The 26,668-nt window shown below is 42.7% G+C and overlaps 1 protein-coding gene across 3 annotated transcripts in view; it reads left to right on the forward strand.

The window, feature by feature from the left end:
• Positions 1–772: 772 nt before the first annotated feature.
• The window catches only part of KCNN2 (potassium calcium-activated channel subfamily N member 2), a 79,976-nt gene continuing 54,080 nt past the window's right edge, over positions 773–26,668 (forward strand). For 2 of the 3 annotated variants that reach the window (XM_076362456.1, XM_076362455.1), the window contains exons 1-4: positions 773–808; positions 1,111–2,249; positions 2,545–2,640; positions 25,494–25,912. In XM_076362456.1, coding sequence (XP_076218571.1) covers positions 787–808; positions 1,111–2,249; positions 2,545–2,640; positions 25,494–25,912 — 1,676 coding nt within the window. In that variant the 5' untranslated portion in view covers positions 773–786. Of the gene's footprint in view, positions 809–1,110; positions 2,250–2,544; positions 2,641–25,493; positions 25,913–26,668 lie in introns of those variants that run through there. The other variant, XM_076362457.1, reaches the window with a different exon arrangement.

Raw genomic sequence — 26,668 nt, forward strand, 5'->3', positions numbered from 1 at the left:
TTTGCAGCTGATTTTTCAAGCCTCAAAGGCAGTGCTGCCTGACTGGAAAAAAAAAAAAAAAAAAGAAACCCAGTTTAAAATCTCACCCAGGCAACAAGAATGGCACAGCTGTAACGAGGTAAATCACCTACCGTTTCATGGTCCTTCCCTTAGAGAATCTTCCCTTAAATAAATGCAGAAAAGAGACTTTACCCGGTGCAGACATTACTCTGCCTAAGGGAGCTGCGGGAATGAATTATTCAGTGAGAGTTTGGGAGGGAAAGGAAGGGGAAGAGGCAAAATGGTAGCAGGAGACCAACTTAAGGACTGCACTGGCACCGCATGCCAGGAAACCCGAGCCGGAGGGGAGCGCAGCTGCTAGGTGACACCGATCCCGTTTCACGGTAAAGCTCCCGCCGACCCACCGGAGCAGGTCTCCAGCCCCTAAACCACCCCCTGCGGTGTCCCGGGTGGTGGCCTCACACCCCGGCGGCCGGCTATCCCTCCTCCAGCTGAGGGAAGCAGCGGCCGACAGAAATCCCCCCCGCCCCCGCTTCGTGACAGGCCCGCGATGTGCCGGGGGAGGCTCCCTGCAACCCGGCCCCGCGGCAGCCCGCGGGGGCCGCGGCCTCTCCCCGTTCCCTCCCGCGGCCCGCTGCGGGCACGGCCCGAGGCCGCGGGGTGGGCGGCGGGAGGCACGGGCCCGCCGGGCCGGCGGAGGGGAGCGAGCGCGACGCTGTGTTTTGCAGGGCGGCGGCGGAGAGCGGGAGGCGCCGCTGGACAGCTCCGGAGCGGGGCGCGGCGCCTATGTTCCGGAGGCGGCGCAGATGTGAGCGGCGGCGGGGAGCCGGGGAGCCGAGGAGCCCCGCCGCGGCGGCCCCGTCCTGGCGGGGGCAATCCTGGGAGCGAGCGCGCTCCCCGCCCCCGGGAACCCCCGGGTTTCCACGGCGCGGGGCTCCCCGCGGCGGGCGGGGCGGGGGCGGGGGGCGAGGGCAGCCCTTACCTGCGGGCGCGGCGCGGGCGGGCGGGAGGCGGGAGGCGGGATCCCCGCGCGGGCCGGGGCGGGGCGGCGGGGGGACCCGGCGCCGCCCCCGCCGCCTCACGCCGCGGCCGCTTCCCCCCCCCCCCCAGGTGACGTGATGCCCGTTGTTTTGGTCCGCCCGACCAATCGGACGCGGCGGCTGGATTCTACGGGAGCCGGGATGGGCCCTTCGTGGCGGCAGCAGAACTCTCCCCTGCCGACCATAACGCATTGCGCAGGGTGCACCACCGCCCGGTCCTCCTGCGGCTTTAACGGCCCCGGCATGGACGCGCCGCGGCAGTTCCCGGCGGGCTTCGGCCCCGAGCAGCAGCAACAGCAGCAGCAGCGCCCGCCGCCGCACTGTCAGCAGCAGCACGGCCAGGACAAGCAGAGCCTCCTCCAGCAGCAGCAGCAGCAGCAGCAGCAGCAGCAGAGCCCATGCCTCCAGTGCAACAACTGCGCCTACTACGGGGCTGCTGCGGCAGCCGTGGGGGATAACCTGCCCCTGCTGCTCCGCGCCTCCTCGCCCCTCTCGGGCGCCTTCCGGACTCACTCCTCGCCACTCTCTTCCGCCGCCTCCTCCCGGCAGGGCAGCCAGCTGAACGTCAGCGAGCTCACCCCCTCCAGCCATGCCGGCGCGTCCAGGCAGCCTCACCAATACCCCCAGTACCACCAGTGCCATAGCCTGCAGCAGCAGCAGGCAGCCAGCCCCAGCAGCAGTGTCAGCAGCGGCAGCACCCACCACCACCACCACCACCACCATCACCACCATCACCAGCAGCAGCGCCGGGAGAGCAACCCCTTCACCGAAATAGCCATGAGCAGCTGCAGGTACAACGGCGGCGTCATGCGGCCGCTCAGCAACCTGAGCTCGTCCCGCAGGAACCTACACGAGCTGGACTCCGAGTCGCAGCCGCTCCAGCCGCCGCTCTCCAGCCCCGCCGCCCCCGGCACCGGCACCGGCACCCCCGCCGCCCCGGAGATCGTGGTCTCCAAGCCCGAGCACAACAACTCCAACAACCTGGCACTCTACGGCCCCGCCGGCCCCGGCCCCGGCCCGGGCGGCGCCAACAACGGCGGGGGCAAGTCCAGCAAGAAGAAGAACCAGAACATCGGCTACAAGCTGGGGCACCGCCGGGCACTCTTCGAGAAGCGCAAGCGTCTCAGCGACTACGCGCTCATCTTCGGCATGTTCGGCATCGTCGTCATGGTCATCGAGACCGAGCTCTCCTGGGGCGCCTACACCAAGGTACCCGCCGCCTCACGCCCGGCCCGGCCCGGCAGCCGGTCCGACCGCCCCGCGGGCCCGCGGAGGGGCGGCCCCGGCCCCTCAGAGAGCCCAGCGTGGCGGGGCTGCTCGACCCGCGTCCCGTCCGCGTCCCGAAGCGACTCCCCCCCCAGCCTGTGGCGGGGTGCCGCCGGCCACCGCTCTGCCCTCGGCACCGTGAGGCGAGGCGGCCCTCCCCGGGGCCGGGGGTGGCGGTGGGGCGGGAGCGGCCCCTGCGCGTGGGTCTCTGAGGGACGGCGGTGTCTTTCTCTTGCAGGAGTCGCTGTATTCCCTCGCTCTGAAATGCCTTATTAGCCTCTCCACGATTATCCTGCTCGGGCTCATCATCGTGTACCATGCAAGGGAAATCCAGGTAACGTTTCCTTCTGTGGGTCAGTGAGCATTGCTGGCATAGCTGGGGGTGCGAGGTGGTTTGTCTAAGGGCGCAGTGGTGGTAAGTACTTGGCACTTCCCGGTGGTTCAGAACGCAAAAGTGATCACTGCGCGCCTGCCGAAGTTTGGTGAATGGACCTCCACCCTGGAGAGAAACACGGCGGGCGTATATGTGCCAGGAAGCTCTGCCTGCTAGGGACTGTTGCCTGCGGTTATGCTACAGGATCGCTTAGCCCTGAGGTTATAACATGCTTTCTCAGTGACATGCCTGCCGTCTTCTGTAGCAGATGTACAGCAACAGTCTCTTATTTCTCACTGACTAAATTTCATGCTGTGCATTTCCTCTTGACGGCAAGGTTAATGATCTTCACTGTGCAAGGTATGTAATCTTTACTGCACTGTCTTAGATACAAGCATACTCTAGGAGAATGTTTAAGAGGAGGGGGAAGGCTTATGTTCGACTTGTTTTATTTAATGCCATACGGCCACTAGGAATGTGACAGAGGAAAACTGTCAAGAAAGGTAGGGCTAAAGGTAGGAGGAACGTAACGATCAAAGCTGTAGAATAAGTCTCACAAATACTGTCACAGATTCTGTCCGAGGGACTTAGTTCTAATTTCAGTTGTAATTTTTGACCAAGAAATTAAAACTTGGCTTTCCAGCTCAACTGAAATATGCAACAGATAGATTTCAAAGTTTTGAAGGGAAAAATACCTTACTCTCAGATATATCGGTGCTTTTGCTTTTTCAGATTAGTTAGAGATACCTTGAGCTGCAAGCTGAAATGACAGCTTTCAGGGGCAAAGAGGACTTTTCCACTGGTACCAACCAGTGAAAAAAAAAAATATTAAGAATTGTATAGTACCCTGCTTCTGTGTAAATGAATGCTGTAATTTGAATGTGAAATCGTACCATAGTCTCGTACTTAGGGTAATGTTAGGGAAGTATTATGTTACTGAAGCCTCTTTGCCAAATTGGATCCTGTTGTGCAGTCCTTGCACATGCAAAACTTCTGTTCCTGGCTCAGAAACCAATTTCCCTGCATTAATATAAAAGATATTGAAAGCTGTTTAATGATACTGTACTCAATAAACAAGTGTTCTGTTGAAAGAGCATCTTTATAAACTACTGAAGTACTAATAAGGAGGTTTCTTTATCCGTATAAAAATAAGTAAGTGGCACTGCTGCAATGTGGGAGCCTTCTTCTCTGGTGTATCTTCCCACAAGTGGTGCTTCAGGCATGAAGAGCAAAGCTGAAAAAAAATCTCTGTAAATATTTGAATTACTCTATGCATTTTCCAGAAACTTTAAATGGAAAATTTTATGCAAGATAACCAAATAGTTGTAGGTCCCTGTATGCCTCAGCTTATACTAAGTAGTTACTCCAAGATTCAGTTGGGATTTTTTTTCAGGTAAATAGTTACAAGTTTTCATTCCCTTAGGAGTGTGTTACAGATCAGAAGAAAACAATCTTAAAAAAATAAAGTTGTAATTCTGGGTTTTGGGGTTTTTTTTATTGGTAGTTTTAAAAAACTTCCTCATGTACGGGACTGCAAGGACAGAGTTATGCAATCATGTGACTTAATCAAGGTTAATGTAGTTTTCAGTGCTGCCTGACAGTACAGCACACAAGTATACCTGCCTGTAAAACAGCAATACCCTATGTTTTTGTCTGAGAGACACCAAAAACTGCAGTAGTCATGGCAGGGCCCTGAGTGAGCTGCAGCTTCAAGGGGCTCTGTCATTCATCTTGAAAATGAAAAGGAAGTTCTCTTTTTCAAGGAGCCTGTTAGAAGGAAAGGGCGTAGTACCAGCCTTAGCTATTAGATATCTGATAGTTTTTTAATTTAGGCACAGTCTGTTTTCGTACACACAGTTGACTCTTAAAAAAATAAGGTGAAGAACATGCAGAGTAAAATTTATGTCCAGCTACGGTCGTATATTTATGTTACACTTGACATCTGAAAACAAGAAGTACCTTTAAGATACTTGGCGTAGGAATGTAAGGAATCTTCTCCAGGCAGAAGAAATTACTGTGTAGCCCTGATAATGTAATGGTTTTTAAACAATCTTTAAAGCTAACTGTTTTCTGAAGGCACACTTGTCTAATTCAAGCAAATATCCTGCTATGTGCAGTAGAATTAGTCACGTCTGTAGAATCATGCCCACAGATGGTTAGTTGTGTCCTGGAGGACTGTTTGCACCAGCTATTTGTCAATCCTGTTCAAGTTTGAACATTCCTTTCTAATTCTTCTCTGAAGCGTACTTAGACTTCACCTGTGGGTATAGTGTAAATAAGCAGGAATTCATGGAGAGAAGAAATATTGTTCTATAGAACAGGAGAAGGTCAATGCATTCCACTTGTGGTGTGGTATGTTTCATACTCTGGTGGAAGCAAACCAACCTAAACATGAGTAGATTTTTCTACAAATCATGAGACAAAACATGTTGTGAAATAAAAAGATGACATTTTAGTAATTATTACTGATTGCAGATTTAATATTTAGAAACACCTGATGACCTAAAATGCCAGCAAACAGAAATCAGCTTTTTCGTTCTTTTCAGTAGTCTGTGACCTTGATTTATTGGTAGGAAGTCCGAACAGCCATGCTGCAAGCAAGTCTATGGCAGTGCCTAGCAGCCTAGCAGGTGACTCTAGTTTTTCCATTAAAATGACCTTGCCCATATGTTTTGCTTCGAAAACAGTCAGCAAGTCAGTTAAACCGAACTCTAGAGCTTGCCTGTCCCAGACCTGCTGAACATTTTGAGGGAGTTGGAAGGGAGGTTTATGAAGACTTGCAGGGGTTCTTCCCAAGAGCCGAGAGTCATACATCGACGTGAGACAAATGAGTTTTCTTTTTCGCCTTTTCCCTCGGTTAGACGGTGGTTGATGGGCGGTGGAGGAGCTCGAGCGCCTTCAGTCGCCCGGGGGGGAGGGGGGGGGGCGTTTTCCGCCGCCGCCTTTTCAGCACCGCAGACAGCTCCGCACGTCGCGCACGGCCCGCGGGGGCCCGGCCCGGAGGGGCCCGGCCCGGCGCACCCGCAGCGGCGGGGGCGGCCGCCCGCTCCCACCCGCCCCGCCGCCAGGTGAGCTCCCCCGCCGCCCGGCGGCACTTGCATCCCTCTGGGCACGTTTTTAGCATGGCGTTCAAAACCTGTTAGCCAAACGGCTTCGTTTTTGAATTCCCTGGAACTTGCCCAGAGCTCTGCAACTGACAGACCAAAGTCTCCAGTATTTGGACAAGAATAACTGTATGGATGCTGCGTAGTCTTGTGAAATGCTGGAAATGTTAAAATATTTTCATCAAATAGGTTTTCAGTGATCGCACTGTATTAGTTACTCTGTATACCTTTAAGAATAAAGCAGGAGCTGTTATTAAATTTAATAAACGTGAGTTAGTGTTAAGACTATAATAAAAGTCAAATGAAACCAGGTACATTTAAATGACAATTCATAGCTTACATCATCATTTCCAGAAAAGAGGATAGAAATTATAAGCAAGTTTCCTTCACATCCCTCCCCCTCCTAGAAAAAAAACGCAAATGAACAACAGTAGCGATGTTGGAGTTGAGGATAGTGACAGCTCCAAATCTGTGTGTTCTCCTTTTGGTCCATTGTTGTCATGCCTATAATGCTGTTAAAAACATCACACTTGGGAGATTATGAAATATGCATTGCTCTCTCTCCAAGCTTGTGTGGTTGTTGATTCAGTTCTTCAGAGCAAGTGCCCTGTGTTTGGAAGCTCAATGGGAAAAATGTAATTCATCGTTATCCCAGCCTGAAACAGCTATTTCTCTGACTATTTCTTCACTTGAGAGCTTGCAGAGGTGGAGGAGGGAAGAGCTAAGAAGATAGCATGATCCAATTATCATAATAATTTTTGATGTATAAATTATCCACTTCATGCATAAACAGTTTGTTAATACTATTTTACATAATTAAAGCAGCAGCATGGAACATGGTTAAAATTGTAATTCCTAGACAACTTATTGTTCCATTCCACATTTCTCAAGCAGAATTTGCTGTTAGATCAATACATAAAGTGGAATTTAAGAAAGTTTTGGGTGGCAGTTCACATGGTAAAGCTGCGTTTTTTCTACTTTTATTGAAAAATAGACCTCTCTGTCTCTCTCTAGTACTGCTGGAGATAGAAATGCTTTTTAAGTATGCACTCCTGAAGTTCTACTGGCACTTTCTTGTGTTATTCAGAGCAAAGGATTGAAATCAAAATTCTCTGAGGTTGCCAGTAAGAGGTCTTTAATGTCTTTTGTTGGGTGTTCCACCATAGCCTGGTATTTCTTGAGAGGTGGTGGTCACTGGAGGAATGTCTCCACTGGAACACTTTTCCTTTGATGCTGGACTGCTTAGTGTATCCCTTCTACAAATAAACATTGCCCTTCTATTGCCTGACCTGAGTAACAGTAACCTGAGTAATGCTAACCTGTGCTCTCCTGGACAGAATCTGAACCTCTTTTCCTTCTTCCTGATACAGATGCTCTCACTCATGCAGAAACATGAAAGTTGTTGGTATTTGGTAGAAGTGAATAGAAATCTTCATTTTTTTGTATGTCAGTTGAGATTTCTAACCACTTCTAAACTGTATTACTAGTTCATACTTAAGTAGAACACACTGTGGAAAGTCTTGCAAACTCCAAGGTTAAGCCATTGCTTTCACAGCATAGCCTCCCAGGGCTCCAGGGAGAAAGCACCTTCAGTCCCTAGGTGGTTCTGAAGTGGTGGGAAAATAATGTGCTACTGATGGATTTGGAGTGAAACACTTTCAGTCTTCATTAACTTTATGGAAAGTTATCACAGCTTAGAGCCCAAATATTTTGCTGAAGAATCAAGAATCTTTTCTTCTTTTCCATCTTCCTGAAAATTTGAAGAAATGGAACAGGCAATATTAGGAAACAGCAAAGGATGGTAATAAATACATATTTTGACCTGTTTATTGTGCAAATAAATTCCATAGTGCATGATAGTAATAAACAGGAGTTTATGGGAGTTTTGTTATCTTATGGCATCAGTGGAAAGTTCTGCAGTAAAAATTTTGCACTCATGAACAAATACGAAGTTAAACTCCCTTAGAGTTTCCTGTTATTAGAAGTAATGGGTATTCTGCAGGCCAAATTATTTATTTGTTTTTATCTATATTATTGTTTTGCCTTCACTGGGGTGGTAACATGCATCTCATTAGCTGTCTTGTTGGCAATCTCTTGACTCTGTGCTGAGTCTAACTTGCCTTTGCTTAGGTATATTGAAACATCAGGGCTTGCACACACAGACTGTAAAAATTCAGCTGCAAAAACAAATGAGTTAGATTAAGAGCATAGAGAGCAAATCTGTTGAATAATAGGTGAAAATCAATAACTAAACTTTGAGTGATAATTTTATTCTGGTCTGAAGCCAGTTGAGAATTAGTGATTTTTTTTTTTCCTATTTATTTTAATAGGCCTTGGATTGGGCAACAACAAAAGTCATTGTTTAGCAGTTTTGATCCAGGATACAGTAACTTCATGTACAGACTCGAAAATTCCCTTCTACCAATCAAGTTCAATACACATTCCACATGTGTATTAAACAGAACATTCCATGAGTGTATTAAACAGCAGAAAATCATGTAGGAATCCAAGGACACCATATCTATCGAATTAACACCATCTCTGTCAAATTAACACTTTAGAGTATTTTTGTGAAAATACTTAGTTTTAGTTCCACTCAGTACATTTTTGATAGATTATATCTGCAGAATCTGTTGACCCAGGAAAAGTTACAGTTGCCCAGTGTCTACGAAATGCAGCACTGTAATGCATGTGGCACGGAAGGCAGGCTAGAAAATCCTTTAACGTTGGTCAGCATCCAAAAGGATCTAACGCCTTTTGCATTGAAGTTACATGTAGAAGATGCCTCTATTTCCAACGGGCTCCATTAGAACAGAGGAGGAGGTTGTACCTGATGGTCAGGACACTGAATGGTTGGCCTTGCCATACCTAGGATTATCTATTAATGTGCACTGGTGTTCTGAGCATTTTTTAACGAGGCTGTTAGAAGTTTATCAAGACATAGTCGTGCATAAAGTGTGAGAGGGTCTGTTATTGCCCTTGTTGGAGGACAACATTTGTAATCAGAGATCACATTCTGGATTTGTATAAATTGTGTAGCTTAGCTGAAATCAACAGAGATACTGTTGTCTACGAACTTAGAGGCATTCTGCATGCACATGTTAATGTGAAAGTATTGCAAATGTCAGATCCTTTGACTGTGGGGACTTCAGGTCAGAAAATTCTGTCAGGTACTTGACTACAGCTCTGGTTTGCCTGAGTTTAAGTGAAAGTGTGCCGTGACTGACAAGTGTAGATTAACGCTCTTGTGATTCTGGTTCTGGTTTGTATGTGATCTACTAAATGGAGTATTCTGGGCTTTGAATTTGATTTGTGACATGTTTATGGTCCATTTTGAGCAGAGATCAGAACAGGAATGGCTGCTGCATAGGACTTGGGAGAATTAAAAAGCTGTGTGGAAGCTTCTATGCAACTTCAATCAGCTGTTTTCACCCTTGATTTTGGTGATGAAAGTTGTTGTCACACTCCCTTACTAGAGGATGAATTATTGCTCTGAGCCTGTGAAGCTTCTTTTAAGACGTAAATTAACCCTAAGAGAAGAGGCTGTAATTGATCTTGTAATTAGCTTTCAGGTAAGCTGGATATATTGGTCATTGTACAAAGTTTCTTTTATTAACTGAAAATAAACTGTAAAGTACACAGAAAAACAAGTAATTTTGTGGGGAAGTTTCCACAGCTCTGTCTGTGGAAAAGAGAAAAGTTACACATCATGACAACACAACCCCCCCCCCGAATTTAATATTACTTTTTTTATGCCTTTTTTTTTTAAATAACATAAACTATATTACATTGAAAAATGTGAATGGAAAAACTTCCATTCAAAAAATGTGATATGTGAAATACCTATGTATCACAGTGTATTTTTAATGAAGTTGTGTAAATTGACTTTGTCCCATTATTTTAATGAAAGCTACATTAAGTAATTTCTTCTTACGGCTGTCAGAAGATCAGAAGAGATTGTCACGAGAACATGTTTTACAGCTTAGAAAGAATTCTTGTGTAAAGAGAGTGGTAAAACATTAACATTTTATACTTTAAACTGGTGTATCTGAACCCAGGCCTTTGCAACCAAAACTGTTCAGTTAATATCATAGATAAATATTTTATATAATACTGTTTTAATGTAGTTGCTGGGAATCACACATTTGTAACTTACTGATTCATTCAGCTTTTCCTTCTTGAACAGTCCCTGCAATTGTGCTCCTTCATCCGTGTGAAAACCGTCCTTAATAAACATAGTTTTATATTGACATTTTAAAAACAAAAGGGTGTGAATGTGAGATACTACATGAAGGAGTGAAGACAGATGAATTCTGAAGAGGGATGTGTGCATCTTCTAAAGTGCTTCCTTATCTCATTCATTCTGGTGGAGACTGACAGACCTTTCAGAATTAAATTGCTTTTGAGGAAATGCTGAACCTTTTCATGACAGATGGAAATACCCCCATGAATTCCGTATAAAGTAAAACCAAAGGGTAGGCCTTAAATATCTTTATGTTTTTAAATTGCTACTCTTAGTCTTTTTAAGAGTAATTTGCTCTGGGTTGTTTTTTCTGCAAAGAAACATATTTACTAAAAGAAAAACCCTCTCTGTCGAAGTGGCACCTTCTAAACTTTTATGCCTTTTAATACTGTAGAGCTAACCTGGTGAATAGGGGAGAGTTGGGTTCTGTGTTATATGATTGACCAACAGAATTGTTTATTGAATTCTAATTGAATACATATCACAAAGTTACTGAAGACTGCAGGAGCCATGCAGGTTATAAATAGAGAGTTAAAAGGCTGTACAGGTGTAACTCTTAAGTATAATTTGTCTTGCAAAACCACTGCTGCTGGTAAGGATGCGTCTGTGGGAAGGGACCTAGCTTGATACTGAGTCTAGGTATTCAGAAGAAGATATCAGACGCAAAGGAAGAGTTTTTGCTTGTAAAAGAGCATATTTGAAATAAAAAATAATCGAGAAATAAATATATATGGGCTCATATCCATAGATTTTATTGTCACCTGTGGGTAAAGAGCTTCCTGAGCTTTCTTACCTGTAGTCTGCAGTAAATATTGTTGCTTGTAGTATTTCAGAGTGTAGCTGTGTGTCTTCCATAAACAGTTATACATCAGTTCTGTGGTTTGATGGGTAGGTGTAAGTTAGCCTGAAAAGAAGGAAATGCATGTAAAACAAGCATTTATATTGTAGTTTTCATTGTCAACAGGAATTACTTGGACGAATCCTCACATTTTTTCTGTCACTTAAATGAAGTTTTTACAAAAGGGAACACTGAGACCAAGAGTTCAAGTGCTGTGGAAGTAATCTGGGGAAGGCTTCATAATTACATTTGAAGCTCAGGCTTGCCTATCTTGTAGTCTTATGCTCAGATCAGTCATTTGTCATGTAAATAAGACACTGTTGTTGCCATCCAGCTGTGCCTATAATTTTCGAGAACAGCCCATCCAGCTATGCCTATAAGTTTCAAGAACAGCCTGCTTTAGCGGATGTCCCAAACACTGCAATGTGAAATGAATGCTGTGCTCCACAGTATGTCCTAATGAGATACTGTTGGGAAGCTTTATGAAGCATTTTATTCCTATTACAGTTGTTTATTCCAGCTTTCATACCACTGCAACTTCTGTAGCATTACTGCAGGTGTATGCAGACGTTCACACCTGCCCTACCCCTGACCTCTGACGGTAGTGTCTTTCACTAGAATAATGCATTATGAAGCAATGCTTCATCTTCAGTCTCTTAACAAAACAAAGATTCATCCCAGGTGGTGAACGGTATTTCTTGTTTTGTGACGGTTGCTATGCTTTTAAGAATAAGATCTGTTGCAGCCAGGGAATGGGGCATGTCTTTAATTAAAAGTAAGAATTGCATAGTAGCTTTGATTCAGTCTGTACCGTTGCACCCACAAAATTCGCATGCATAGAACTCTGATGTCACTCTGGGGAAGTGGAGAAAGACTGAATGTTCAGGTGTGGCGAGACAGCACAAAATAAATTGTTTCTTACCTGAAATAAATAATAAATACAACTAGCAATAATCATCACTCAGCATTCACTGATAGCACCTAGGCTTAATGAAGTTTTCATCAAAAGCATTCTAACTGCATTTCTGATACAACATTAGTTACCATTTTTACACCAGTCATGCACATTTGAGGTGTGTTTTGACTTCAGAGGAGAATCTGTATTTGTGAGTATCTAAATTAGTGGGATCGTTAGAGCCTTTCAGTTTAGAGCATCCTCATTATATGCTAAGGATTTGATCATTAACACCTTTGTCATTATTAAAATATCTTTTCAAGAAGACTTGGAAACTCTTGAACAGACATTGATTTATGAATAAGCTAAGGACGCTCTTTACCCACTTTTTCTTTGTCCATGGAGCAGCTCTCCGCAGTAGCTGTAAAATTCAGTTTTGGCCGTGCAGCTACTACACCCAGATTGTAGTGGGTTCCTTTGATTGTAGATTCCTTTGTGTGATACTGCCCAAGAGTTGTTCTTGGGCTCTGCATAAGGAATGGGCTCATACAGGAGAAATTCTCATCCATCCAAATTCCAATATAGCTGAAAAGGTACCCCATGACAGCTACTGCTGAACATGATCCTCATCTGAATGATGTCATGGGTAAAGTGGCTTCACACTAAGCCCACCCCCTCCTTTTGTTCTCATTCAGGTTTGGGCTTCATGGTAAAAGCCAATAACTTGCATTCTGTTGTGATTTCTGCAGTGCGATCGTTTAGAATAACTAAATCCTTATGTGGAAGGATAGACTGGTGCTGGGCCTGATGTATTCCCAGTTCAGCTTCCATATAGTTTTAAGAAAGTTTAATTGCAAAATGTGTAAAAAAAAAAGATAGAAGACTACCCATGGCCAGTCTGCTTTCCAGATTTGGTTGTCAGATAGAAAAATGTTTAGTTCTCCATCTTAATGTGCAGCCATTTATGAACAGACATTTGTCTACCTCCCAGTAACAGAATGGGATGCAGCGGAGCCAGATGAGAAATTTAACAGTGTGGCTGTAAGCTGGCAGTCCATTCTTTTGCTCTGCCATTTAGCACTTGGAAAGAAAATAAAGAAGATGAACAGTTTTTTTACATCCTGCCTGTGATCAGAGAAGTCAGCTCATCCAAAATTAATAATTCTTGCATTTCACCTGTGACTTTTGTTACGTATGTTGTGGCTGGTGTCATCCTGTGTTAACTGCTGGACATCAGACTTTTTGCTGCCATGGACTGTCCCGTTGAGCATAATGGTTGTAAAAATAAAGCTTTCTGAAATAATTTTGAACAGCAGTTTTCTGTTTAAACTGTGGAAGATAATGGGGTTGGCAGCATTCAGTGCAAACTTTTTCATGTATTTGGTTTGCAGACTTCTTAGAAAAAACAGTAGCTTTGAGGACAGAGCATCTTTTACCTGAGAGCACTGCTGTAAACTGGAAGATTTGATGAAGCTGTAACATTCAGACAATGGGGCAGCAACAACAACTGTGTATGTTAAGGAGTGTTTGACAGAATATGCTGGGATTTGGGTTTTTGGGGAGTTTTTTGGGTTTTTTTCTGAGGAAACAGCTGCAGTCGTAATTAGTAGTGATCAAGTAAAACAGTATTTTACCTATAAAGAAATACAGATAAATACCTGTAAAGAAACTCATGTCTATGTTTAACCTGATGTTTAAAGTTGCCCTTCTTAAAGATATTTTAACTTCATCTTTGAAGCAGTTTGAAGACTGTATCTGCTATACGGTTTAGTCAGAAGCCCACTTTAGGCCTTCAGGAGTAACAGGTACTAACTAAATAGCTACTTTATTGCTGTTCCCTCCCAGTTTTACTTGCCAGGGTGAATTACAGGGGCAGGTCTTGCAGGAAAGCCTCTATACACTTAGGATTAGTGCGTGACTATGTTTATTAGGATTTTAAAATACACAAGTACATCTAACTCCACTCTGCTTATCCTGCTGCCCAGTTCTTAGTTTCCCTTATTTAAGTGGTCAGTGCTTTAGGACAATACTTAAATACTTAGATTTTACATTTCTGTATTTGGAGTTATTTTAAACATATCCTTAAATGAAGTTCCCAGTTTAACTGTGTTTCTGAGACAGTAAAAACACTAAAGGGACTTTATAGTTCCTGTGGTGCTGATGTGTATTCACCCATTGTCAGTTAGTTTAAAAACAAACATGCAAACTTTCCCAAATACCTGAAGTATTTGTGTCATAAGTAAACACGACAGGAGGAACTGAGAAGACCGATTCTTGTGTATATGATGTGTTGGTACCAGTCATTCCTTGAAAACAAGTTCCTAAGTTTAGAGTCACTGGTGTACTACTCTGGCAGAATGAATGAGTTAGCTCATTTTCTCTAGCTTCAGATTCGGTGTTTCTTTCTTTAACTTCTGTTTCCCTTATTCACTTGCAAAAATATTGCCAATTTCTTCAGAAAATGCATCCTTTTTTTAATCAGTTCCAGTTTTCCTAGGAGTAATGAAGCTGATCATCCTGGTTAACAGGGGAGGTCCCAGATGACTGGAGGCTTGCCAATGTGATGCCCATCTACAAGAAGGGCCGGAAGGAGGATCCGGGGAACTACAGGCCTGTCAGTCTGACCTTGGTGCCGGGGAAGATTATGGAGCGGTTCATCTTGAGGGCGCTCACAAGGCATGGGCGGGACAACCAGGGGATCAGGCCCAGCCAGCGTGGATTCATGAGAGGCAGGTCCTGCTTGACCAACGTGATCTCCTTCTATGACCAGGTGACCCGCCTAGTGGAGGAGGGAAAGGCTGTGGATGTGGTCTACCTGGACTTCAGTAAGGCCTTTGACACTGTCTCCCACAGCATTCTCCTCGAGAAGCTGGCGGCTCACGGCTTAGACAGCTGTACTCTGCGCTGGGTCAAAAACTGGCTGGACGGCCGGGCCCAGAGAGTTGTGGTGAATGGAGTTCAATCCAGTTGGTGGCCAGTCACGAGCGGTGTTCCCCAGGGCTCAGTTTTGGGGCCGGTCTTGTTCAATATCTTTATCAATGATCTGGATGAGGGGATCGAGTGCACCCTCAGTCAGTTTGCAGACGACACCAAGCTGGGCGGGAGTGTTGATCTGCTTGAGGGTAGGAAGGCTCTGCAGAGGGACCTGGACAGGCTGGATCGATGGGCTGAGGCCAACTGTATGAGGTTCAACAAGGCCAAGTGCTGGGTCCAGCACTTGGGCCACAACAACCCCATGCAGCGCTACAGGCTTGGGGAAGAGTGGCTGGAAAGCTGCCTGTTGGAAAAGGACCTGGGGGTGTTGCTCAACAGCCGGCTGAACATGAGCCGGCAGTGTGCCCAGGCGGCCAAGAAGGCCACTGGCATCCTGGCCTGTATCAGAACTAGTGTGGCCAGCAGGAGTAGGGCAGTGATCGTGCCCCTGTACTTGGCACTTGGTGAGGCCGCACCTCGAATACTGTGTTCAGTTTTGGGCCCCTCACTACAAGAAGGACGTTGAGGTGCTGGAGCGTGTCCAGAGAAGGGCAACGAGGCTGGTGAGGGGTCTGGAGAACAAGTCTTATGAGGAGTGGCTGAGGGAACTGGGGTTGTTTAGCCTGGAGAAGAGGAGGCTGAGGGGAGACCTCATTGCTCTCTACAACTCCCTGAAAGGAGGTTGTAGCGAGGTGGGTGTTGGTCTCTTCTCCCAAGTAACTAGCGATAGGACGAGAGGAAATGGCCTCAAGTTGCACCAGGGGAGGTTTAGATTGGACATGAGGAAAAACTGCTTTACTGAAGGAGTGGTTAAACATTGGAAGAGGCTGCCCAGGGAAGTGGTTGAGTCCCCATCCCTGGAGGTATTTAAAAGACGTGTAGATGAGGCGTTTAGGGACATGGTTTAGTGGGCATGGTGGTGTTGGGTTGACTGTTGGACTCGATGATCTTAGAGGTCTTTTCCAACCTTAATGATTCTATGATTCTATGATTCTATGATCCCTGAAGAGAGTGAGGCTTCTCTCGCATTGGGAACAGTGGCAGATGGCAGCTGTTTTGGGAGATGGCATTTCTTTGTGCAGTGATCTGTAGAACAAATTATTTTTAGTACTGAATGAAGAAAAAGAAATCCTAAATGAAGAATTGTAAAATAATAATTTAAAATTAACAACATAAAAATATTGAAATGTACATAGTTCTCCCTAGTGAGTTTTGTTTCTGCAAGAAGATTGTAGAATCAGAGTTACTTTATTTCTGAGGTACTCGAAATGGGGAAAAATATAACACAGACCATTAGGTTTCTTAAAAATGCATTCTAAAAATTAGTTCTGTAAAATAGCACAGTTATTTTATGGGAAGATGTGCTGTGTTCTTCATATATGAAGTATTGAAACTGCTCCTTAAGTGCAAAACTAAATTCATCCTTAACTTTGAAATCAGAGCTTCCATCCTCGTACTGCTAAGATCAGTGTAGTAGTTGTAGCAGACCTAAAAGATCAGAAGATGTTTTTAAAGATTTTGTTGTTGTTCTTTTGGGATTATTTTATTAGCATGGTGTCACGTCCCACCTACGAGAAGGGGAGAGTGACTAAGGTCTGCAAATCCCCTCCGTGTGGATTAAGGTGAGATAACACTCAAGGTCCATACATGAACATCAACTTTAATGGAATGAACACTCTATAAGCATCAACCCTCTGTGTATTAATATGTCGCATAAGCTAAGTGGCTTTATGAGAAGTTGAGGTAGGCCTTGTGTTACTTAGCAGCATCAAGGACAAAGAATGAGGAAGGGGGGGGGTGGAGAGAGAGAGCCGGGGGGGGGGAGAGAGAGAGCGATCACCAATCCTGGATCCATCGTCAGACCTGCCAACAGGGGGTGTTGGTGTGGAGAGCGCCCCAAGGAGGCTTGTGTGTGCCCCTTTTTAGTGGCCGCAGTCCAAGGTTTCTGGAATCTTCTCTCACCCCTGTTTCAGGAGTGGTTGGGACATCAGTCAGTCAAGGAGGGTGACACTGAGCCCCTCCCCGTGGCTGGCTTCTGGAGCTTTCCCTGGGGGCATTGTCTGTGCTTGCAGCACAGTCACTTGGGCCTCGTCCCTTACACATGGTAATTTGTTCAGGGTCGTCATTTGTTTATATTTGTGAAAGTGCAAAGGGAACCTAAGCAATTCATTCACTATTTCTTTGCAACTTTCCCTTTTAGATGTAATAAAGCTGGCATAGGTTGTGTCCTGCTGCACTCTCTTAGCAGGGAGAGTGAGCCAGAAGAGGCCAGCAAAAGCAGGGGGTAGTGTGGAGTGGCGACTGATGGAAGCTGAGTTCTGAACAAGTTGTGGTGTGATTAGGTTAGGTTAGGTGAGGTGAGGTGAGGTGCTGAAATGTTTTCTAAGGGCTGGCTACGTCCAAATAACCTTGCTCAGTCCTTAGGTTCTTGGGGAAAAAAGCTGTAGTTGAAAACTGTCTCTTTTTCATCCCATCTCTGTCAATTGTATGAAGCCGCTATTCTGGATTGCGCTGGGTCACCCAGTGTATTCTCTAGTAAATACATCTGTTATGTAGTAACATACATATTCTTTTTATTTTCTCTGTTATTTCTTCCCTGCTTTTTAAATAACAGAATAATAAATAGTATAAAACAAGATTCATGCTGTTTTAGTGAACTGGTCCCATTTTCCCATTTTGCATGTTTATGCAGGAGACCTATCTCAACTGTTCCTTCTGTCTTATTCTTCTTGCGCTTAAGCGATATTCAGAGCTTTATTAAGTCATGTTTCTTCTGTATCTACTTGGAGAACATTTTTGATTGTCAACCCCAGTCACAAGAGCTTTTGGGAACTACTGGTGCTGGATGGAAGCCTCCTACATGTGGTAACTTAAGGACCTCATTCTTACTGTGTTTTAAGCAGCCGGAGAGGGTGGGATCTGAAATTTTGGTATGATGAAATAGCTGTTAAGTTAAGAATACTGTTAAAATGAAGAAATACCTGTTGTGGACATTGACTTTGTAGAAACTCTTGAATCAATCAATCAGTTTAATTCAGTCACTTACTGGTGGGTCTACTGAGTATCTGAAATGAATATGGTAACCCCGAGTGGTGGACTTTTATTTCTGGACCTCTGATTTGATTCAAAGGTTCATAAAAATTCATATAACTAAATATCTCCCTGTTGATTACAGATCTGAGGAAGCTCAACTGTGATTGTTCCAGCAAGAGTCCAAACTAAATTAAATTAGGAGATTGCCTTGTGAAATATCTTTTTAATAATGAAAGTGAAAAAATGTTTTGTTTTGATAATAATCTTTTTTTTTTTTTAGATCAGCCCTTTCTATTAATAAGTTCATTGTCTAATTCTTTTGATTTTGTTATATATTTATAAGTTTGTGATGATTTCTTAGTTCCATGCATAATTATGCTTTTCTCAGGGGGTTCTTCTCCATAGCATTAGGAAAGAAATCTTGATATCCTGGAATGTCCTTTTTTTCCCTTTGTAGTCCTTGGATTTAAATTCTTAACACTATTACCTGCATAGAAAGTTTAACTTTGGAATTTAACTTTGTGTGCTTAGGCAGAATTTAACCCTATGTTAGTTTATGTGATCATAAATGTCCTTTCTTTGTAAAAAAATCTCATAGCGTATTTGGGGTAGGTTTTTGTCGTGGTTTAATCTCAGTCAGCAATTAAGCACCACGCAGCCGCTCGCTCACTCCCCCCCACCCGGTGGGATGGGGGAGAGAATTGGAAGAGCACAAGTTAGAAAGACTCGTGGGTTGAGATAAAAACAGTTTAATAATTGAAATAAAATGATAATAATAATATGATAATAATAATAATAATACACAAAACAAGTGATGCACAGCACAATTGCTCACCACCCGCTGACCGATGCCCAGCCAGTCCCCGAGCAGCGGCCCCCCCGGCCAGCTTTTCCCAGTTTATGTACTGAGCATGACGTCACATGGTATGGAATGTCCCTTTGGCCAGTTTGGCTGTGCCCCCTCCCAGCTTCTTGTGCACCTCCAGCCTCCTCAGTCAGTAGAGCATGGGAAGCTGAAAAGTCCTTGGCTAGTGTAAGCATTACCTAGCAACAACTAAAACACCGGTGTGTTATCAACTTTGTTCTCATCCTAAATCCAAAACACTGTACCAGCTACTAGAAAGGAAATTAACTCTATCCCTGCCGAAACCAGGACAGTTTTTTATGATGATCTGAGGGACAGAGGTTAAGAAAAGACATAGACAAACCTGATTAAGAGCATTGTTTAACACATATCTGTTTTCTGAAATGGCTGTGGTTATGTTTGGCCTGTCAGAGTAACTAAGAGGTATTATTCAGATGTATTTTAATGTGAAGTTTTTGATGCTGCACTTCTGAAAATATGGTTCACAAAGACTATAAATGGTCTGAGCCTCTTTTACGCATCCCTTCCTGGGATGGTAAGGTTTAAACACAGTCTTTGAGAGAAGTATTTTGAGCCTGCTTAGCCACCAGCAGATATTAACATGAAGTTTTCTTTACATGCATTGATGTACACAGTGTTTATAGAAAAATATCAATAACTATGAAAAACTCATTTTGCACAGAGATGCCAAGTTTAAATAAATATACTGTGCAAATAATAATTTTTGTGCTGAAGCTAAGTACCAGACTTTTACAAGTCTGGGGAGGTGGGGGTGTATGCATGTATACATGTATAAGTGATAGAGCAGTCCAGCTTCCCCATTTGAATGAACTAAGCATGTTTCATTCAGTAGATAGCTATATCCACAAGACCTTGTGGATCAATTTCTAATGACCCACTAGAAAGTTTGGGTTTAACTCTGGATGTGGGAAATGTTCTGGAAAATATAAGATAGTCAAGCCTTCATGTAATTTTGTGGAAAACATATTCTTTGTCTTCTGTGCTTTGCACGCAGAAGGTGTTTGATGCCTCATGACTTCACTTACCACTTGAACCCACTAACGTCTCTGCTTTCTGGCATTGTATTTAGGATGAAGAGTTCAGCAGTCCTCAGGAACTCCTGCAGGCTCTCCAAGGTCAAGGACAGGCCTTTAGATAGCTTACAGACCATTTGATTATGTGCCTTCTGTTGATGGAATAAGGTCTTTTTCGTTAGGGGGAACTGTGTTAAAGGCTTGAGATGTCTATCTCCCACCACCATATGGTTTTAAATCATTTGTACTTAATGGGGTGCTGTGGGGCAATAGCTTGGCTGTTTGGACTAGTGAGACAAAAGCAGTATCTTCTATCTTCTTCTTCTCTGAGTACCATAATGGTCTTTTTGGTTGTATAAATGATATTTCAGGGACTACAAACTATAGAAAAATGTCTGGTCAAACATTTTGGTAAATCAGGAGCCACAGAGGCTATATTTTGCTACTCTGAATCATAGTCCCATCAGTTCTTTTATAAGGTTTAAGTGATTCCAGTATTTAACCATTTTAAATTTGGATTTTTAAATTAAACAATTACAACAATATGTTTGTGAGTACAGTTGATTCCCCTTCTGCAAGGAATGCTTCCAGGAGTACAGCTGATGCTACTTTATCACTGCTCATTGCTTCCTTTTTACTCCTGTGTTAACATATCCCCAGAGTAATACAGCAGGGTAGTGATACAGTTTTCAGATTTGTTCTTCTACCTGGATTGTAAAGACATTTTTAGAAAATGCCTAGTTGCCTTGTTCTTTGCATTCACTAACATCTTCTGCTAGTCTGCTATGAATCTGTTTTGATATACTAATGATTTACAAAATTAACTTCTCTCCTTTTGTTTTAAGTAGCTTCAGGGAGTCTCTGATCTAAGTTGTCATTGTGTGCAATCTGTCTAGTTTGAATGTGTTTCTCTTTTTCTCATCTGGTGTTATATGAATTTAACAAAGTGTTATGTAAATATACACATACCTATATAAATATCTATGATATGATATTTATTTTAATATTTTTACTGTGTGGCATTACAAATATCAAGTTTATTTGAAGTTAAAGATTGATTTATGTCTGTCTTTTACATACAACATGCTGGAAATACATTACATAATTTCAGGTGAAAATAACTTTAAAATTTTTCTTGCAGAGTGCAGACTTAATGAAGGTATATGAGAGTTCTGTATTTGAAGAACCTTGCAGAACACTGATGAAGTACTTGCATTAGATTTCAACAGAGGAATTATAAGAAATCTCGAAGCTATGAACAGGCATAAAATCTTTGACCTTGACTGCAGTTTGGCCTTCTCTGTGGAGCGCAGGACTCAATTCTATAGGAGGAGTTTGCTCACTCTTATATTATGTTCTCTTTTTATTGCTAGCATCATTCTCCATTCAAGTGAGGAGTAGTATCTTGAAATTAATGCATGATTATTATAACAGGATTGACTGAAAGCAGCTGAGAGGGTGTATACGTACCCTTTAAATTGTGCTGTTCAGCTGTTCTTTCTCTTCTTCATGCATTTACCTTCCTCGCTTTCTGGATAGGAAGTGTACCCAGCCAAGCAGGCAGGCATGCACAAATACCTCTGTATCTTCCAAATTAAAAGTGAAACTTGCATTTAGTAGATTGTATAATTGCAAGTATATAAAATGTACATGAAATCCTGTACTAATTTCTGTGTCATTTCAGTATGTCCCAATTTAATTGTTATTCACAGCCTGGTTTAGAGGCCCGTATTTGTTCCAGAGTGTTCAATATCCATCATAGTTTGAATTTAGAGACACAGAACTGTAAGGAAATTTTCCTCATAAATATGATTTTGAAATGTTAATATTTTTATGAAATAGAAATGCTTGTACTGGATCTGTGGTCATTTGTGGCTTCTGGTGTTTTCTACCTTCCATGTTTTCACCTCCTAAATCTCATTATATGATAGCTGAAGATATTATCACTTTAAAATATTATTTTCCTTAGAAGAAATAGGCACAGCTGAGGTCAAGGGAAATTGATAGGGATCTTCTGTGTCTGCAAACATAACCTGTTCCACTGAGCACTAGTGAGAAACATTCTTTGTAGCGTGTTAGGATTTCTTCTGCTGACAGGTGAATATGTTATCAAGTATGCATTCCATAATGACATCTTAAAGTTTTTAAAAACCTCAGTGATTAAATAACATTTTCTTCCATGAAAATTGTAAGATCAAATTTTAATGCCTAAGTTTAACTCAACATTCTTCTAGTCTCATCTTTTAAATTGAATCAGTACTTAAGGTATCATTTTTCTTGAATTGCCTTTCTGCATATAGAATTCTTTTTTAAATCTGTGACGTGGTAGGTAAAAAGGGAGGACAAAAGACCATTGCTTTTTTCAGCAGATTTTGCAATTTTAAAAGAAGTTTTAAAACACTGCCAGTTTGACATGTATTTGATATGTATCTGAGAATTGAAATATTTAACTCTATTATTAATTTATTCTTTTATTCGGAAACCCACACAGCATTTGAGAGATTTGATATTATCTATCTCTTTTTCAGTCAAGCTGGTTACTATTCAGATACCCATGTATTCTGGGCGTTCTAAATACCTGGACCTCTTCATAACTGATATACCACTTCTGTGATCTGTGTTTGCTAAGTGCAAACCAGCACTTTTTTGGTAATACATGCATGCATGCATACATACATACATACATAAATTGGCCTTCCAGTATCAATTTGCACATCTAGTATGCGAAGTTCGCAGAATGACCACAGGTAAAAGAAAGTGTATGTACTCATGTTGCATACATTGAATTCACTGACTGTGTTTGTTTAGCTTAATTCAACACTATTTGTGTTTCTTTGTCTTTAATAATATTGCAGTGGAGATAAGAACTATACGTAAGTGTGGTGGCTTGACCTTGGCCAGCTGTCAGACACCCACCCAGCTGCTCTCTCACTCTCCTTCCTCAACAGGACAAGGAGAGAAAATGAGATGAAAAAGTTTGTGAGTTGAAATAAAGATGGGGAGATCCCTTACCAATTGCCGGCACTGGCAAAACAGGCTCAACGTTGGGAAATTAATTTAATTTATTGCCAGTTAAAAGTAGAGTAGGATGGTGAAAAACAAAGACAAAAACTAAAACATCTTGCCCCACCCCCTCTTCCCAGGGTCAACATCCCTCCTTCATTCCCAACTCCTCTATCTTCTCCCCCATGAGTGGCGCAGGGGATATGGGGAATGGGAGTCTGTCAATGACAGTTCCTCTCTGCCATTCCTTCCTCCTCACACTTTTCCACTGCTCCAGTGTGGGTCCCCTCCATGGTCTGCAGCCCTTCAGGCTAAACCTGCTCGAGCATGGGTCCTCCGTGGGCATTAGTTCTTGTAATGAGAATCTGCTCGAGCATGGGCTCTCTGCAGGTGGCAGTTCCTTCAGGAAATATCCACCTTGCTCTGGCACAGGGTCCTCCGTGGGCTGCAGTGTAGGTATCTGCTCCAGTGTGGTCCTCTCCACAGGCTTCAGGGAAATACCTCCTTCACCATGGTCCTCTCCATGGGCTGCAGGGAAATCTCTGTTCTAGTGCCTAGAGCACCTCCTCCCCCTTCTTCTTCTCTGACCTTAGCATTTCCAGGGTTGTGTCTCACACCTTTTTCCCTCACTCCTCACTGCTGGGGCAGCGTTTTGCCCTTTCTTAAATATGCTTTCACAGAAGCACCACCAGCTTCACTTGATGAGCTCAGCTATGTCCTGCAGTGGGTCCTGCAGAGCAGCCCCTGACCTCTTCTCACAGACACCACCGCAGCAGTGCCCCTCCAGTACCAAAACCTTGTCACCAACACCCAGTACAGTAAGATGGAGGGAAAGAACATAAAGGGTTGAAAAAGAGGTCCACAAATACAGAAATTTGTTTTGTTTTGTTTCTTACTATGGTTAACTTCTTTGTTTCTTTTAGTATCAGTTCAACTACAATAAAGTTAATTTGTGGTTATCACTTTCCTAAACAAATGACTAGAGCGATTTTCTGAAAGACAAACTGAATGCATTGGGAGGAGGATGTAAAGTGTGTTTTCAGTCTCTAAAAACAGATACAGAGAGATCAGGCTTGTATTTCTGAACTCTTGAAAGATGAAAGGGGCAAAGAACAGTGCAGATGAGTAATTGGTTTTTTGGCTGTGTATATGGTGTGTAGCATGCTGAAAATACTCTTCTTACATTAAGGAGGGCATTCTTTGTATACTTTTCCTTCTCACCTGTTGAATTACTTACACATTTTTGAATAATCTCATTTTTTAAATCCTGCAAAAATATTGTTATTTCCTCTTACCTGTTTACTGAACAGCCTTGTTTCGATTCGGACTATAGTTAAAGTGATGAGAAGGTCTTCTCCTATCACTGAGATTGTATCTTCTTTGTCATTATGGGTTATGTTCCTTTTTGAAAAGTTGCCTATTTGCAACTTCTTGCACACCACTACTCTCTACTAGTGACAAATGCTGTTTGATTAAGTATTTACTTAGTAAATAATCAGGAACAACATTTACTAAACAGTGTGAAATGTTTCAGTACCTTTGTTCTTGAGTGGCTGCTGTGGTTTATCCTGGCAGGCAGCTAAACACCACACAGCCATTTGCTCACCCCTCGCCCCCAGTGGGATGGGGGAGAGAATCTGAGAGGGGAAAAAAAAGTAAAATTCGTGGGTTGAGATAAAGACAGTTTAATAGGACAGAAAGGAAGGGAAAATAATAATAATAATGATAAAAGAATATACAAAATAAGTGATGCACAATGCAATTGCTCACCACCCACCGACCGATGCCCAGTCAGTTCCCGAGCAGCGGTCACCACCCCCCAGCCAACTCCCCCCAGTTTATATACTGAACATGATGTCATGTGGTATGGAATAGCCCTTTGGCCAGTTGGGGTCAGCTGTCCTGGTTGTGTCCCCTCCCAGCTCCTCGCTGGCAGGGCATGGGAAGCTGAAAAGTCCTTGACTAGTGTAAGCACTACTCAGTAACAACTAAAACATCAGTGTGTTATCAACATTGTTCTCATCCTAAATCCAAAACACAGCACTGTACCAGCTACTAGGAAGAAAATTAACACTATCCCAGCTGAAACCAGGACAGTGGCAAACTGAAGGCCTTGGTTGTGCAAGAATCAGCATGTGCATTTAATTTTCAGCTACTACTAGACATCACCTGACTGCCTGAGCTACTCAGATATTTGCTGGCTTTTGCTTTTCAGATTTACACCATGAGATATCTTCTTGAGTCTTTGTGCAGTTTCTCATGTAGTTTTGCATCCTACATTGATCTGTATTGGTGCCTGAAGCTTGAAGGAAGCTTGGGTAGTTCTCCAGAAGCTATAATATCACCCTGTCTGAAGCATGGATATGTTCTAGGGCGGGCTTAACATTGCATCTTAGAAAGTATTTTCAATTTGTAATTTAGATATCCATTCTGAAAACATTTAAATTTTTCTTAATTACATGAACTTGAAAAGTTGCAAATAGGCAAGTTTTCAATTGATTTTGACGGGACAAGGCTTAATTGGTCCAGTGGTTTTTTTTAATCAGAAATTACACTTAAAGGAAATATGAGGAATTCTTAGTAAATAATTTGTGAAAATTTAGTTTCATGTTCAGTTTTAAAAATAGTGCATGAAAAAATTCTTTTTGTCTAACCAGAGTTATGTTTCACTTCATAGTGATGTAGTAATGTCATTTTCTGAAATGGCATATTTATTTTCTTTTTAGTGGTCCTTTGCAGCTCTGAAAACTATGGTATTTTAAAATGGAATTATAACAAGGTTTGTTAATGATGTACTAAAGCTAACCTTATATTTTATTATTTCAGTTGTTCATGGTGGACAATGGAGCAGATGACTGGAGAATAGCCATGACTTATGAGCGTATTTTCTTTATCTGCTTGGAAATACTGGTATGTGCTATACATCCCATACCTGGGAACTATACATTCACATGGACAGCCCGGCTCGCCTTTTCTTACGCTCCATCCACAACAACAGCTGATGTGGATATTATTTTATCTATACCAATGTTCTTAAGACTATATCTTATTGCCAGAGTTATGCTTTTGCATAGCAAACTTTTCACTGATGCCTCATCTAGAAGCATTGGAGCATTAAATAAGATAAACTTCAATACCCGTTTTGTTATGAAGACTCTAATGACAATATGTCCAGGAACTGTACTGTTGGTTTTTAGTATCTCGTTATGGATAATTGCTGCGTGGACTGTCCGAGCTTGTGAAAGGTAAGGTTGTTCTGTTTGTTTAGTTCTTTCTGTCTGTCTTTCTATTTTTCTCTCTTGTTTTGCCTCTTCAGTTTTGGATTCAGGGGACCTAAATATTTAATGCAATGGAGCTTCCAGGTCCTTGATATTTTGAGTGTTGGTTGGGTTGTATTCTATGTCACAGATTGCCAGGAATGCTTTGCCTTTTAATCTGAAGGACTTCTGCAGAGAGGTTTGTGCCATGCTATTTACTGTAGCATTGTGATTTGATTTCAGTGTTTTGATATCACTTTAGGTATGTTTGCTAAAACACAGTGGACAGATACCATAAAATGTCTTTAAGAGTAGTTGTTGTTATTCTGCATTGATATCAGCTTTCATTTATTTTGTTTGTAAGTTAAATTTATTGAGGACAAGGTAGATAAAATGACCATGTAAAATTCCAGTGGAAAATGTTTGGGTTTTTTTTAACTTGAGTTTTGTTGTCATGTAAAAAGAAAAAAGGAAGTGCAAAATATTGTTGGGGAGTTGGCAAGATCAAAAAAGGGGAACAGGCAGAACAATTACAGTGATAACTTTTTTCTTCCCCTAAAAATCAGAAAAACTGCATTTGAGAGGCAGACTTTCATTCATTTCAGCTAGTTTTCCAACCTCCCCCTCCCACAGACTTCAGTGTAGGTGCAGAATAAATGGCTATCAGTGCTGACAGCTTGAAATTGAATTTCTCAAACATAGCTTTAACATAAAAGAAATGAGCTTCTGATTAGATAAGCTTGC

This window comes from Aptenodytes patagonicus, chromosome Z (assembly GCF_965638725.1).
Source record: "Aptenodytes patagonicus chromosome Z, bAptPat1.pri.cur, whole genome shotgun sequence".
Taxonomy (NCBI): domain Eukaryota; kingdom Metazoa; phylum Chordata; class Aves; order Sphenisciformes; family Spheniscidae; genus Aptenodytes; species Aptenodytes patagonicus.